The sequence below is a fragment of the Heteronotia binoei genome, unplaced genomic scaffold (genome assembly GCF_032191835.1).
Source record: "Heteronotia binoei isolate CCM8104 ecotype False Entrance Well unplaced genomic scaffold, APGP_CSIRO_Hbin_v1 ptg000721l, whole genome shotgun sequence".
Lineage (NCBI taxonomy): Eukaryota > Metazoa > Chordata > Lepidosauria > Squamata > Gekkonidae > Heteronotia > Heteronotia binoei.
In genome coordinates this window covers 10,555-27,140 of record NW_026800077.1, presented here as the reverse complement: position 1 = coordinate 27,140, position 16,586 = coordinate 10,555, and the positions used below count along the sequence as shown (strand labels likewise).

Below are 16,586 nucleotides of genomic sequence, written 5' to 3'. Positions count from 1 at the left end.
CTCATACTCCAAAATTCTTCTTGGTCTCTAAGCAGCAAGCGGACTAGCTCTTTGACTGCACACCAACACAGATATCCTCTGAAACTATAAGGGCCGCCAGCTCTGGGGTGGGAAATATCTGGAGATTTGAGGGGGTGGAGTCTGGGGAGGGTGGGGTTTGGGAAGGGCAGGGTCTGATGCCACAGAGTCCCCCCCCCCCCAGGCAAGGCAGCCATTATCTCCAGGGGAACTGACCTTGGTTGTCTGGAGATCAAGTGTAATAGCAGGTCTCCAGGTGCCCCCTGGAGGTTGGTAGCCCAAGAAACTACCTTGGGTGGGGCACATGCACACTCTCTCTCCTAAGTTCGAGGCTCAACTGATAGTTATCCTGAAATGCTTTCCCAGAAGTCTTATTTAGTTCTGCAACAGGGCCAGTGGAAGAAGAAGACTGTAGATTTATACCCCGCCCTTCTCTCTGAGTCAAGAGTCAGAGCGGCTTACAACCTCCTTTCTCTTCTTCCCCCACAACAGACACCCTGTGAGGTGGGTGGGGCTGAGAGAACACTTACAGCAGCTGCCCTTTCAAGGACAACTCCTGGGATAGCTATGGCTGACCCAAGGCAATTCCAGCAGCTGCAAGTGGAGAAGTGGGGAATCAACCCCTTTCTCTTCTTCCCCCACAATAGACACCCTTGTGAGGTGGGTGGGGCTGAGAGAGCTCTCCCAGAATCTGCCCTTTCAAGGTCAGCTCTTGCAAGAGTGATGGCTAACCCAAGTCCATTCCAGATGTTCTGATAAATAAATGTTTGTGGGGCTCTCAGGTATGTAGGTAAGTCACATCATGTCAATTACTACAAAATAGAATCATGCACTAAACAAACAAACAAAGGGAGGAGGTTTGCAACAGAAGCAAACGCCACTGCTAACAAAACAGATCCACCAGATCATGGGTCCTCAGGCCTAGCTGGATCACTGTATCCACAAAGAAAATACTATTTCTCACAACTCGACACCAGGTTTTGCTTGCCCTTAAGAGTGAAACTTTTTGTGAGGCGTAGCACCGACTGAAACCTGGGAAGATCTTCCGGATAAAGAGCCAGTGGGTTTACTGGTTAAAAGTGCTGGACTCATAGACGGAAGACCCAGGTGCAAATCCTGACTCATGCCACAGAAATTCACTGAGTGACCTTGGACCGGTCATATGTTCCCATATGTCTAACCTACCTCCCAGGGTTGTTGTGAGGGGAAAATAGGAGAGGAGAAGGATGCAAATAAATAAAATAAAATTAGAGGGTTCAGCTTCGGGCCAAAGAGGGCCAACTGGCTATTTCTGGCTTGGAGCAATCCCAAACTGAAATCATTTCGGAGCATTAACAGCGGGAGAAATACCAAAGGAGCCAAATTAAAGCATTTCTTTTTGCTTAATATCTAGGAAGATCTGGAGTTATTCCATAATATAATTTTGATGCAGCGCTGTTACAGTTCCTCAAGGGACTCTTTTCCTTTTAATAAAGCCCTTTTTTAACCCGAAAAGGAGGGGGAACACATTTTAGTTCACCGCTTAATGATACAAGAAGGTCTCTGAGGAATTAGAAAAGTTAACATTTAGGGAGGTTTTTTACATAATAAAAATGTATATATATATTATTTTTAACTAAACCTTCGAGCTGCATGGAAATGCAATTTCATTTATTTTCCCTATAATTAGCCATACTAAATTTTTTTGGGAGCAACAAGGAAAGAAGATAAGGGGGTACCTTCCAGTTAGGGGTTCTCTCCCCCCTCAGCCCCACTGAAATGAATGGGAGATCCAGGAAAGTCCCTGTTTCCAAGGGGCGTGGACCGGACAAAATTCCCACAGATGGTGCCCCAAACCATAAGTGTTTCCCGTGATGTTCAAAAACGTTTAGCGTCACCCACTAAAGAATTATCCCTTGGACTTCAGTGCTGAAGATTCTGGAGCACATCCCAAGATGCTGCCCTGTCTAACTTGTTTGATTTCATTTTTAAAATATCTGCCTTCTCTCTGAATCAGAGTCTCAGTGCTGCTTGCAATCTCCTTTATCTCCTTCCCCCACAACAGACACCCTGTGAGGTGGGTGGGGCTGAGAGAGTTCTGACAGAAGCTGCCCTTTCAAGGTGGTTTCCCGTTGCCTGTCTCTGCAGAGCAACCCTGGGCTTCCTTGGTGCTCTCCCATCCAAGCACTAACCAAAGCCAAACCTGTTTAGCTTTGAAGATCCCACGAGATTAGGCTAGCCTGAGTTATCCACGTTAGATCAGACAAACAGAGGCGGATCGAAGAAGACGAAGAATTAAGAACATAAGAGAAGCCATGTTGGATCAGGCCAATGGCCCATCCAGTCCAACACTCTGTGTCACATAAGAACAAAAGAGAAGCCATGTTGGATCAGGCCAGTGGCCCCTCCAGTCCAACACTCTGTGTCACATAAGAACAAAAGAGAAGCCCTGTTGGATCAGGCCAATGGCCCCTCCAGTCCAACACTCTGTGTCACAGAAGAACATAAGAGAAGCCATGTTGGATTAGGCCAATGGCCCCTCCAGTCCAACACTCTGTGTCACAGAAGAACATAAGAGAAGCCATGTTGGATCAGGCCAATGGCCCCTCCAGTCCAACACTCTGTGTCACATAAGAACAAAAGAGAAGCCCTGTTGGATCAGGCCAATGGCCCCTCCAGTCCAACACTCTGTGTCACAGAAGAACATAAGAGAAGCCATGTTGGATCAGGCCAATGGCCCCTCCAGTCCAACACTCTGTGTCACAGAAGAACATAAGAGAAGCCATGTTGGATCAGGCCAATGGCCCATCCAGTCCAACACTCTGTGTCACAGAAGAACATAAGAGAAGCCATGTTGGATCAGGCCAATGGCCCATCCAGTCCAACACTGCATTACACAGTGGCCAAAAATTTATATATATATACATACATATATATACACACTGTGGCTAATAGCCACTGATGGACCTCTGCTCCATATTTTTATCTAACCCTCTCTTGAAGCTGGCTATGCTTGTAGCCGCCACCTTCTGTGGCAGGGAATTCCAGATGTTAATCATGATTTATACCCCGCCCTTCTCTCTGAATCAGAGTCTCAGTGCTGCTTGCAATCTCCTTTATCTCCTTCCCCCCCACAACAGACACCCTGCGAGGTGGGTGGGGCTGAGAGAGCTCCGACGGAAGCCGCCCTTTCAAAGGCAACTCTGCCAGAGTTATGGCTGACCCAAGGCCATTCCAGCAGCTGCAAGTGGAGGAGTGGGGGATCAAACCTGGTTCTCCCAGATAAGAGACCGCACACTTAACCACTACACCAAACTGGCCCTTTCAAGGTCAACTCCTGCCAGAGCTGTGGCTGACCCAAGGCCATTCCAGCAGCTGCAAGTGGAGGAGTGGGGAATCAAACCCGGTTCTCCCAGATAAGAGTCTGCGCACTTCACCACGACACCAAACTGGCTCTCTTGCTATCACCTGCCTCTGCGTAGCAACCCTGGGCTTCCTTTGTGGTCTCCCATCCAAGTACTTGCTAAGGCTCACTCTGCTCAGCTTCTGAGATCTAAGATGGGGCCAGCCTGGGCCATCCAGGTCAAGGCATGAGACGTCCAGAGGTGGTATTGCCAATGTCTGCCTCTGCAGAGCAACCTTGGACTTCCTTGGAGGTCTCCTGTCCAAGGACTAATCTGGGCCAACCCTGCTCAGCTTCCAAGCTCTGATGACATCGGGCTAGCCTGGTCCATCTGGTGGAAAGTGTCCTGAAGGAACAGCCAATTTATCGTGACCTGGTAGGGCAGGGGTGGCCAACAGTAGCTCTCCAGAGGTTTTTTGCCTACAACTCCCATCAGCCCCAGTCATTGGCCATGCTGGCTGGGGCTGGTGGGAGTTGTAAGCAAAAAAAAAAACTTCTGGAGAGCTACCGCTTGTCAGGCGTGGGCTCATTGAAGCTCACAAGTAAGCAGACTTAGTATTTGAAACAAAGGTGCATTCATTGGATACTTCAGAGTTACTCCAGCTAGAAAGGCATTGGAACTGATGGAGATCAGCTCGAATCATTGGCATTTAACCTTCTACATCAAAGCAATCTTTCCTACCCCTCATTTCCCAAAACAAAAGGCTGCTTTTTGCATGTGAGATTTTTCCCAACGCTCCCCCACCCCTTATCTCTTCAGTTGGTGCTTGCATTTCCCGGAGACAATGTCCTCGGTGCCTCTGGAGAGGAGGTGAGAATCTGGCACATACCGGCTACTTCAAAGAGACCTTGGCAACCTTTGATATTCCTGGGAAGCTACTCTCTACTTTCCCCCCTCCCTCCTTGCTACCCCGGCCTCCGTGTTAGTGAGCCTTTCTAGGCATTGATCAATACGGTTAGTAACAGCTTTCATCAATGTTGTAAATGAACAGAGCCCGACACCGCTGGCCACCCCTGCTGGAGGGTTTTTAAGGTGGTTTGCCCTTGCCTGCCACTGCAGAGCAACCCTGGGCTTCCTTCGTAGTCTCCCGTCCAAGTACTAAGCAGGCCCTGGTCAGCTTCGAAGATCTGATAAGAAGGGGCCAGTTTCAGGCACACAAGCCAGGGCTCGAATACAATCCGAGAGAGGTCACTATAATGGGTAACGCAACAAAAAATGCAAGCTGGTGACCAGTTTACTAAGACGTATATAGAAATCAGTCCAAATGTCCAAAACGTGTATATTCAAGTCCCAAAGCGGTGTGGTGACAAGCCAATCGATGAAGTACTTGTTTCTTTCCAATCTTCATCAGACCTGGGACCAAGGTTGATTCAATTATATAGATTCTTTACACAATTTTCAAAAAAAAAGAGAGGGGCGCAGAGCGTCTCCAGCAGCCATTTCACATCAGCTACAGCTCAGTATGTGGCTTCTTGCGCCATTGCCAGCCTCTGCATAGCAACCTTGGTCTTCTTTGGTGCTCTCCCATCCAAATACTAAGCTGGCCCTACTTAGTTTCCAAGATCTGACGGGATCGGGCTAGCCTGTGCTAACCAGGTCACGGCAGATAAGCAGAGGTGGTTTCCCATTGCCCGCCTCTGTATAGCACCCCTAGAGCTCCTTGGAGGCCTGGGCTCCCACCCAAATACTACACAGGCCCTGCTCAGCTTCCAAGATCAGGCCAGCCTGGCCCATCCAAGTCAAAGGTTCTACCGGACTCTAATCTTGTTCAGCGCTTTCCTGTAACTATTAAGTTGCAGAAGATGGCCGGTCCTTTTTTGTGCTGGTCCATCATTCTTTCCTTGCATTTATATTTTACCATTCCACAAAGAATACATCAACAGGGATGATCCCATTTTCTTTCCATCACAGGCCAACCCTGCGAGGTAGATCAGGTTGAAACATGTGGGGTCAAGGTCAGTCCAATGTGCTTCATGGCCCTAGTTGAGAATTGAAAACCAGGACCGATTTCACACTAGGGCTTGTTCCGGGTGGAGAATCCTTTCCCTCCCGGTGCTTCTCTCCGTTTTCACACCAGCTGCCCCGAAAGCGCAGCGCTTTCCCTATTGGAGCTGGCATCAAGTGGAATCAAACTATTGAATTTTAAATTCTGATATATTAACGCTGTGAAATTTTCATTGTTTGTTGTGATATTATTGTTGTGAGCCGCCCTGAGCCTGCTTCGGCGGGGAGGGCGGGATATAAATAAGAACATAAGAGAAGCTATGTTGGATCAGGCCAGTGGCCCCTCCAGTCCAACACTCTGTGTCACATAAGAGAAGCCATGTTGGATCAGGCCAGTGGCCCCTCCAGTCCAACACTCTGTGTCACATAAGAACATAAGAGAAGCTATGTTGGATCAGGCCAATGGCCCATCCAGTCCAACACTCTGTATCACATAAGAGAAGCCATGTTGGATCAGGCCAGTGGCCCATCCAGTCCAACACTCTGTGTCACATAAGAACATAAGAGAAGCCCTGTTGGATCATGCCAATGGCCCCTCCAGCCCAACACTCTGTATCACATAAGAACATAAGAGAAGCCATGTTGGATCAGGCCAGTGGCCCCTCCAGTCCAACACTCTGTGTCACATAAGAACATAAGAGAAGCCATGTTGGATCAGGCCAATGGCCGCTCCATTCCAACACTCTGTATCACATAAGAGCATAAGAGAACCCATGTTGGATCAGGCCAGTGGCCCCTCCAGTCCAACACTCTGTATCACATAAGCGCATAAGAGAAGCCATGTTGGATCAGGCCAATGGCCCATCCAGGCCAACACTCTGTGTCACACAGTGGCCAATATAGACACACACACACACACACACTGTGGCTAATAGCCACTGATGGACCTCTGCTCCATATTTTTATCCATTCCCCTCTTGAAGCTGGCTATGCTTGTAGCCATCACCACCTCCTGTGGCAGTGAATTCCACATGTTAACCCCCCTTTGGGTGAAGAAGGACTTCCTTCTATCCGTTCTAACCTGACTGCTCAGCAATTTCATTGAATGCCCACGAATCAAATAAAGTAAAGTTTCCCACAGAAGCGAGAGCCTCTTACAAGCGGTTTCTGTTGGCCGTGGAAAAGCGGCGCGCCAACTCGCAGTTCTGGGGCAGCTTGTGTGAAAACGGAGAGAAGTGCCGGGAGCAAAAGGCTCTCTCCACCCGGAACAAGCCCTAGTGTGAAATCAGCCCAGGTCTTTCTAGCCAAGCAACCATACACGGCTGCATCCCATTACTGAGCTTCTCCTCACTGAAGATGCCTTAGTCTTAGTGAACTTTGGAGGAACCCCATGGTTTCCCAGAGTAGTTTGAAAAAACCACTGAAGGAATCCATTAGTTCTTTATTTACTAGAGGGGTTTTTATCTGGATGCCAGCTCAAAAGCCTGCACGATCCAGAACCAATAAAGACGAACCAGCTGCTTTGAAAATATGCAGTTGTAGCTCTTCTATCTTTCACGAGCCAGTATGACGCACGCTGGATTATTGTTGTTTTTGATGCTGCGGCCAAGGCTTTCGAGCACTGGGGTTCCTCGCTCATTGCAACATCAAGTTCTCGGAAGGCCAATTACTGGCAAGATAAGTCACCCTGTACATTGATAAAATAAATACAGAAAATGCCCTTGGCCACAGCTCAATGGTTCTCCTTGGAAACTCCGTCGCTGTGCGCTGGGCCATGTGTTTTGATGTAGGATCATTTATGTTCTCCCGATCCTTTCCCCCATCTCCCAACTTGCAGATGCGGTTGTGGGGAGTGCCTTCAAGACACAGCTGACTGACCGGCGACCCCACTGGGGTTTTCAAGGCAAAGGACAAACAGAGGTGGTTTGCCATTGCTTGCCTCTGCGTAGCAACTCTGGATTCCCTTGGTGGTCCCCCATTGAAGGACTATCCAGGGCAGACCTCGCTTAGCTTCTGAGATCTGGTGGTATCAGGCTCACTTGGCCTTCCAGGTCAAGGCAAGAGGAATGCAGAAGTGGTTTGCCATTGCCTGCCTTTGTGAGGACTTCCTCAGAGGTCTCTTATCCAAGTACTAGCCATGGCCAACCCTCTGCTTAGCTTCTAAGATCTGACGGTAGTCTCCCATCCGAGTACTAACCAGCGCTGACCCTACTTAGTTCCACAAGATCTGGCGAGACTGGACTGACCTCGGCTACCCAGCCCACGGTAAATATAATTAGATTATTAAAACATCTGCAAAAAAGAGAGATGGAGAAACCAACCGGTTTGTCTGAGTTATGCTACAAGGAGCAACTAGCCTGGTTGCAGGGCTTTCTTTGTAGCAGGAACTCCTTTGCATATTAGGCCACACGCCCCCTGATGTAGCCAATCCTCCAAGAGCTTACAGGGGCTCTTAGTGGAGCGCCTCCTGTAAGCTCCAGGAGGACTGGCTACCTCAGGGGTGTGTGGCCTAATATGCAAAGGAGTTCCTGCTAGAATCCCACCCCTGATTAGGCCACACACCCCTTACGTAGGCAATCCTGCAAGAGCTTACAGGGCTCTTCTTACAGGGCCTTCTGCAAGCGCCAAGAGGATTGGCTACCTCAGGGGTGTGTGGCCTAATATGCAAAGGAGTTCCTGCTAGAATTCCACCCCTGATTAGGCCACACACCCCTTACGTAGGCAATCCTGCAAGAGCTTACAGGGCTCTTCTTACAGGGCCTTCTGCAAGCGCCAGGAGGATTGGCTACCTCAGGGGTGTGTGGCCTAATATGCAAAGGGATTCCTGCTAGAATTCCACCCCTGATTAGGCCACACACCCCTTACGTAGGCAATCCTGCAAGAGCTTACAGGGCTCTTCTTACAGGGCCTTCTGCAAGTGCCAGGAGGATTGGATACATCAGGGGTGTGTGGCCTAATATGCAAAGGAGTTCCTGCTACCAAAAAAGCCCTACTTGGTTGGATGTCTGCCATCCTTTCATGTGAGCAATGATGGGCACCTCTGTGCTGTCCAGATTTCTCAGTCCATAGCGGTAGTGAACATATGAACATATGAAGCTGCCTTATACTGAATCAGACCCATGGTCCATCAAAGTCAGTATTGTCTTCTCAGACTGGCAGCGGCTCTCCAGGGTCTCAGGCTGAGGGGAATGAACATAAGAGGAGGGGAATGAACCTATGAAGCTGCCTTCTACTGAATCAGACCCTTGGTCCATCAAAGTCAGTATTGTCTTCTCAGACTGGCAGCGGCTCTCCAGGGTCTCCAGCTGAGGTTTTTCACACCTATTTGCCTGGACCCTTTTTTGGAGATGCCAGGGCTTGAACCTGGGACCTTCTGCTTCCCAAGCAGATGCTCTACCACTGAGCCACCGTCCCTCCCCAGTGATGCCTCACTTGTTTGAGGAGGTTGCGCAAAAACCCAACACATTATCTCACCCTGAGGACGGGGATGAATGAGTACCGGGAGGTTCAGCCTCTCTGCTCTGCGGGATTATATGGTGGTTTTCTCACTCCCTGCTCCAGCAAGGCCGCACAATCAGGGTCTTACTCTAGAGTGTCATTGACTTGGGGGTTAATCTGGCCTTACCAGTTGCATTTTTCAAAAGCACAGGAAGCAGGAATTGCCACAGTATTACAACAATACAAAGAGGGTTTTCTGACCCAGGAACCCTTGAAGGGATGACCGGAGCAGAAGTCTGAGTATTACTTGTCATGAATGACCGAGAGAAGCAGAATCTACTTCTATTCCTTCTTCTATGCAAACATTTAAAAGTGTACTTTGTACTTCTGGCATTTCCGCAAGTGTGCATAGAGAGAAGGGCTAAGATAACAGCTCCCCAAGACATTTAAGAGAATATCCAAAGGCTGACTCAATATTTCAAATTCTGCGACACCGGCAAAAGATTTATCTTAGGGAAGAAGCAAGAACTAACAGAGCTGTCTGATTCTAAATCGCCAGACTGCCCCTGAGATACTCAAACAGACTTAATTTGGTTGCAACCAAGGGAATTTCTCTCCCAGGAGACCCAAGTCAGCTTTTGATTAACTCAGTCTGTAGCACAAATGTGAAGACTTTTATCAGTGAGAACGTGCATTTGGTATACCCTTGTGTGTTCTATCCAGAAGGTGTATCCCCACATGGGAAAAGTAACAACCGAAGCGCAGAAATGAGCATGCCCAGGTGGCTTAGACCCTAGAGCAACCTGTTTTTCTGGGCTGAAGTTGTCTCTTCCTCCTTTTCTGGTCGAGCAGGAATCCCCAATACCTTTCCTGGTGGCCACCAAATAATCTTAGAGAGTTGGTGGGACTTTTGGTCAGGAGAACTGATTAGATGCGCAGATTTAAAAAAAAACCTGCCACAGTACAAAACTTTTGAGGGCTTCTAGTGTTCTGGCCCCACTGATGGACCTCCTGATGGCACCTGGGTTTTGGCCACTGTGTGACACAGAGTGTTGGACTGGATGGGCCATTGGCCTGATCCAACATGGCTTCTCTTATGTTCTTCTGTCTGGGGCAGTGATGCTCTGTACTCTTGGTGTTTGGGGAAAGGCACAGTGGGAGGGCTTCTAGTGTCCTGGCCCCACTGATGGACCTCCTGATGGCACCTGGGTTTTTTGGCCACTGTGTGACACAGAGTGTTGGACTGGAGGGGCCATTGGCTTGATCCAACATGGCTTCTCTTACATTCTTCTGTCTGGGGCAAGTGATGCTCTGTATTTCTTGGTGGGCACAGTGGGAGGGCTTCTAGTATCCTGGCCCCACTGATGGACCTCCTGATGGCACCTGGGTTTTTTGGCCACTGTGTGACACAGAGTGCTGGACTGGATGGGCCACTGGCTTGACCCAACATGGCTTCTCATGTTCTTTTGTTTTGGGACCCCCCCTCCCCCCCCCCGGAGAAGCTGGAGCATCAGAAGGGGAAGGGCTGAGTTTCCACTCTGTCTTAAAGCTTGATGGGTAACCCCATCTTTCAGATTATCTACATGACAAGGTGGTTGTTGAGGATAAAACAAGTTCCTGCTGATGTAAACCTGACTGAGCTCCAGCGCCCTCCCTGTCAAGTTGGGGGTCTCGCTCTTGAACCAGCATTCTTGGTAGGGAGTGGGAAGTAATTCCTATGAAGAAGAAGAAGAGGAGAAGGAGGAGGAGGGGGAAGATTTATACTCCACCCTTCACTCAGAATCTCAGAGCAGCTTACAGTCTCCTTCCCTTCCTCTCCCTACAACAGACACCCTATGAGCAGTGCTCCCTCTAAGCTGAGTTAGCATGAGCTAACTCACAGTTTTTTAGCCTCTAGTTCACACATTTTTGTCTCAGCTCAGGAAAAAATGGCCCCAGAGCAAGCTAATTTATGCAGGTAGCTCACAACTTTAATGCCAGCAGCTCACAAAGTAGAATTTTTGCTCACAAGACTCCACAGCTTGGAGGGAACATTGCCTGTGAGGTAGGTGAGGCTGAGAGAGCTCTCCAAAGACTGCTCCTGACAGAACAGCTCTGCGAGAACTGTGACTGATCCAAGGTCACCCAGCTGGCTACATGTGGAGGAGTGGGGAATCAAACCCGGTTCTTCCCAGATTACAGTCCGCCGGCCCTAACCCCAACACCACACTCCTTCCCTTTAGTCTCTGCATCCCGTTCTAGGCACCTGGCTGAGTGGACGCCACTCCGTGATACGGTGCACTCAGCCGCCTGCCGTAATTTTGCTCGTCTCTGTCGCTCCCTTTTCCCAGCCACAGCAGACTGAGCATGTGCAAGAGCCCGTTTCCCTCTAAGCTGCCTGCCGCAATTACTAATCATAATTATGGAAGGTGGGCATGACTGTTGTCGGCGTTCCTCTGATTAACAGCGATGTCTCTGAGAGAACCGCCTTAGAGGGCCAGGAGCTGAAAAGCAATGCTTGTACAAACAAGAAAGGGGGAAGAGAGATGCTAAGCATGGAGTAGATCGTTCAGGGATGGATTTCAGTCTCCTCCTCTGATCCTCTTGGTCAGAAAGAGCCAGACAGAAAGCTGCCGGCTAGGCAGTTTGCATTTTGTGCAATCCACTGGGATTCTCCGGAGCCCAACCGCTTGACCTCTCGAAAAATGCTGGGCCAACTGACAGAGCAAATAATAGTCCAGTGTTTAAAGGACCGGAACAAAAACAGAGAGGTGCATTCCAGCTACAAGACTCACGGAAACTGCCTTCTACCAAATCCAACCACAGATCTGTCAAGGTCAGTCTCCTGAAACTCCTGATAGCACTCGGGAGTTTTTTGGCCACTGTGTGACACAGAGTGTTGGACTGGATGGGCCACTGGCCTGATCCAACACGGCTTCTCTTACGTTCTTCTGTCTGGGGCAGGGATGCTCTGTATTCTTGGTGTTTGGGGGGGGGGGGCAACAGTGGGAGGGCTTCTAGAGTCCTGGCCCCACTGGTGGACCTCCTGATGGCATGGGTTTTTTGGCCATTGTGTGACACAGAGTTTTGGACTGCATGGGCCATTGGCCTGATCCAACATGGCTTCTCTTATGTTCTTCTGCCTGGGGCAGGGATGTTCTGTATTCTTGGTGCTTGGAGGGGGGGGGGGGGGACAGTGGGAGGGCTTTTAGTGTCCTGGCCCTTCCTTGAATTAGATTCCTCAAACCTCTCAGATTGGTTTACTGTTATGCAACGAAGCAAAACCCTACGCTATTGTGATCAGTTTGGGGAAGGGCTGGGGAGAGTAGGAAAGCATCTGCTCAGCGTGCGGAAGGTCCCCGGTTCAATCCCCAGCATCTCCAGATAAAAGGACCAGGCAGGAGGTGATGGGGAAGACCTCGGCCTGAGACCCTGGAGAACTGCTGCCAGTCTGAGTAGACAAGACTGACCTATTAACACACGGAATTCACTGCCAAAGGAGGTTATGACAAGAATTAAAACAATTAAAAACAAGATTAAAAGTACAAGTAAGATGAATTAAAATGATAGGAAGTATGTCTTAAAAGAAAGTACTTCTTCACCCAAAGGGTGATTAACATGTGGAATTTACTGACACAGGAGGTGGCGGCGGCTACAAGCATAGCCACCTTCAAGAAGGGATTGGATAAACAACTGGAGCAGAGGTCCATCAGTGGCTATTAGCCACAGCATATTGTTGGAACTCTGTCTGGGGCAAGTGATGCTCTGTATTCTTGGTGCTTGGGAGGGACAACAGGGTGAGGGCTTCTGGTGTCCTGGCCCTGCTGATGGACCTCCTGATGGCACCTGGGTTTTTTGGCCACTGTGTGACACAGAGTGTTGGACTGGATGGGTTTGACTTGGGTCTCCTGGGAGAGAAATTCCCTTGGTTGCAAGTCAAACCGGGTTTGATTCCCCACTCCTCTGTGACACAGAGTGTTGGACTGGATGGGCCATTGGCCAAATCCAACAGGGCTTCTCTTATGTTCTTACATGGAGCAGAGGTCCATCAGTGGTTATTAACCACAATGTATTGTTGGAACTCTCTATCTGGGGCAGTGATGCTCTGCATTCTTGGTGCTTGGGGGAGCATAGTGGGAGGGCTTCTAGTGTCCTGACCCCACTGATGGATCTCCTGATGGCACCTTGGGTTTTCTGGCCACTGTGTGACACAGAGTGTTGGACTGGATGGGCCATTGGCCTGATCCAACATGGCTTCTCTTATGTTCTTATGATGGACCAAGGATCTGCTTCAGCAGTAGGCAACTTTATATGTACATACATCCAATCAGGGCTATTTTGTGGGAAAAGGCCCAGCAGGGACTCATTTGCATATTAGGTCACACACCCTGATGCCAAGCCAGCTGGAACTGTGTTCCTGTGCGTTCCGGCTCAAAAAAAACCCTGCATCCAATTATCACCAGCAGTGAAACACAACTCTGAATGTATCTTGTCTATCACATTCCTGTCCCGCCTTTCCTTCGAGGAGGTCATGACACTCCTCTCCTCTTCTCTACTTCACCCTCATGAGCATCTTACAAACTAGGTTAGGCTGAGAGTGGGTTAGGTTGCCCAGCAAAGCTTTATGGTTGAGTGGGGATTTGAACCTGGCTTTCGCCTGTACTTATCTGACACCCTAACCCACGATACCGCAAAGCCAACAACACTGAAGAAGTCAAACAGCATTAACAAATGTTAATTAACAAAGAAGTTACAGCAAATGAGCATGAGTGGGAATTCAAAAGGTTGCCTGCAAATCTGTCAGGGTTATACGGCACGGAGTAAGAAACGCTGGAAGAGAAGCGCGCCTGAATCTAGCAATGCTTTCTGACAAATAAATCGTGCAATTAAAAAAAGAAAGGTGGCCACATAGAGAAACACATTCTGGATCCCAAATATTATTAAATTGTAGGTTAACTCCGGAGTTGAGTCTGTGGGTGACCTTTTTGATTCAGACACAGCTGCCGCAAAATGGCTGCTGCTGGAGGCGGAATTAGGGTTGCCAAGTCCAATTCAAGAAATATCTGGGGACTTTGGGGGTGGAGCCAGGAGACTTTGGGAGTGGAGCCAGGAGACGTTGGGGCGGAGCCGGAAGCAAGGGTGTGAGTGACAAGCACAACTGAACTGCAAAGGAAGTTCTGGCCCTCACATTTAAAAGGACCGCACATCTTTTAAATCCCTTCCCTCCATAGAAAATAATGAAGGATAGGGGCACCTTCTTTTGGGGCTCATAGAATTGGACCCCCTGGTCCAATCTTTTTGAAACTTGGGGGGTATTTTGGGGAGAGGTACTGGATGCTATGCTGCAAATTTGGTGCCTCTACCTAAAAAAATAGCCCCCCCCATAGCCCCAGATACCTGCGGATCAATTCTCCATTATTTCCTATGGGAATAAGTCTCCTTAGGGAATAATGGAGTTCCCTCCCCTCCCCCCGCTTTCTCCCTCTCACTCACACACCCCCTTAACTGTCTCTGGTGCCTCCACAATGAGGTCTGGAAAGTACAGGGGCTACGCTGCCCTCTTTTACACACACCCTCACTTGTCTGAAACGAAAGCAAAACGACGAGGGGCTACACTCTGACGAGGTCTGCTGTTGCTAACCCTTCCCCATGAAGTACTTCCTGCTCCAATTTAAAGGAGCACACACATTTTAAAACCGGGCCTGTTTGCAGGTCCTGCCGGAGATCTAGAGGTACATGGTGGCTGTGGGGGGAGGGGCTTCCCCGCCGGCCAGCTGGCTGGGGGCGGGGAAAGCCTGTAAAACCGGGGGATCCCCCGCTGGGACCTGGGGATTGGGAAGCCTAGGCAGAATCAGTCACAAAATGGCTGCCACAGCTTCCCTTCAGTCACAGAGGGAAGGTTCCTGAGCTGTGGTGGCAGCTGTTGCCACGGCTATGCTTTTAAAAATCTGCAGTCAATCACATCTCCAGTGGCCAATCAGAAGCCTTATTGGGCAAAAGTTCCAACTGGCCCTGCCCACTTTCTAAAAACATTTAGTGGGCACAAGGAAAGGTGTTGGTGGGCACCATGTTGAGGGCTCATTTTTAGTACTGTGTACAATTCTGGTCACCGCACCTCAAAAAAGATATTATAGCAGGGCTGGCCAACGGTAGCTCTCCAGGTGTTTTTTGCCTACAACTCCCATCAGCCCCAGCCATTGGCCATGCTGGCTGAGGCTGATGGGAGTTGTAAGCAAAAAACATCTTGAGAGTTAACGTTGGCCACACCTGTATTATAGCAGGGCTGGCCAACGGTAGCTCTCCAGGTGTTTTTTGCCTACAACTCCCATCAGCCCCAGCCATTGGCCATGCTGGCTGAGGCTGATGGGAGTTGTAAGCAAAAAACATCTTGAGAGTTAACGTTGGCCACACCTGTATTATAATATTGGGAAAAGTGCAGAAAAGGGCAACTAGAATGATTAAAGGGTTGGAACACTTTCCCCATGAAGAAAGGTTAAAATGCTTGGGGCTCTTTAGCTTGGAGAAACATCAACTGAGGGGTGACATGATAGAGGTTTACAAGATAATGCATGGGATGGAGAAAGTAGAGAAAGAAGTACTTTTCTCCGTTTCTCACAATAGGAAAACACGTGGACATTCAATGAAATTGCTGAGCAGTCGGGTTAGAACCGATAAAAGGAAGTCATTCTTCACCCAAAGGGTGATTAACACATGGAACTCACTGTCACAGGAAGTGATGGCGGCTGCAAACGTAAGACAGCTTCAAGAAGGGACTGGATCAACATCTGGAGCAGAGGTCCATCAGTGGCTATTAGCCACAGCGTATTGCTGGAACTCTCTGTCTGGGACGTGATGCTCTGTATTCTTGGTGCTTGGGGGGTGCAACAATGGGAGGGCTTCAAGTGTCCTGGCCCCACTGGTGGACCTCCTAATGGCACTTGGGTTTTTTGGCCACTGTGTGACACAGAGTGTGGGGCTGGATTGGCCTGACCCAACATGGCTTCTCTTATGTTGGGGACCCCTGAATTAACTGGTAATATGGATTATTCACCAGTCGAACGGGGCCACCAAACTCGGCCCAACAGGCAGTCTCAGTTTTCACCTTGAGCGTGAGCCTGACCACGTTGCAATCCTGCAGAGGGTTCAGTTTCAGCGTCTCACCGAGGTTGCTGCAGCCCGAGGTCTGATGTTGCAGCTCGCAGCAGACGCAGACACCATCGCTATCGAATTTTATCTGGCAAAGAAAAAGAAAAGGAGGCGTGAGAAACTGGCCAGACGTTACGGCTGCAGGTTTTGCTGGCACCCATCTTACCAAAGAAACAAATCCTGACTTAATCGCAGCACACATTTGTATAGTTTAGTTTTTAGTTTAGTTTATTTACGATTTATATCCCACCCTTCGCACCAAGGTGGCTCAGGGCGGCTCACAGCACTTCCAGTGGGAGAAATCTTCCTTCAGCTGCCTTTAATGCCAACCCCTTCTTCGGTTTTGCTACCAAATAGGGTTGCCAGCCCCCAGGTGGGCAAAGACAACACAACCGAAGTTACAGGCCTCTATGATCGGCCAATCCACATCTTCTGACCGTCCCTGGCCCAAAAGGACGTCCGGCTTGCCTCGACCAGGGACAGGGCCTTTTCAGTCCTGGCCCCAACCTGGTGGAATCAGCTCCCCAAGGAGATGCGGGGCTTACCGGATTTATTGCTATTTCAGAGGGCCTGTAAAACGGAGTTGTTCCGCCAGGCTTTTGGCTGAGGCAGACGGGCGTCCTCACTAGGGTTGCCAAGTCCAATTAAAGAAATATGTGGGGACTTTGGGGGTGGAGC

The 16,586-nt window shown here is 49.4% G+C and overlaps 1 protein-coding gene across 1 annotated transcript in view; it reads right to left on the bottom strand.

Annotated features, from left to right (window-relative positions):
• The window catches only part of LOC132590779 (protein ENTREP2-like), a gene marked incomplete at both ends in the record, with an annotated part of 35,631 nt that extends 19,635 nt beyond the window's left edge, over positions 1–15,996 (bottom strand). Inside the window, one exon of the mRNA XM_060263700.1 lies at positions 15,865–15,996. Coding sequence (XP_060119683.1) covers positions 15,865–15,996 — 132 coding nt within the window. The remainder of the gene's footprint in view (positions 1–15,864) is intronic.
• Positions 15,997–16,586: the final 590 nt, after the last annotated feature.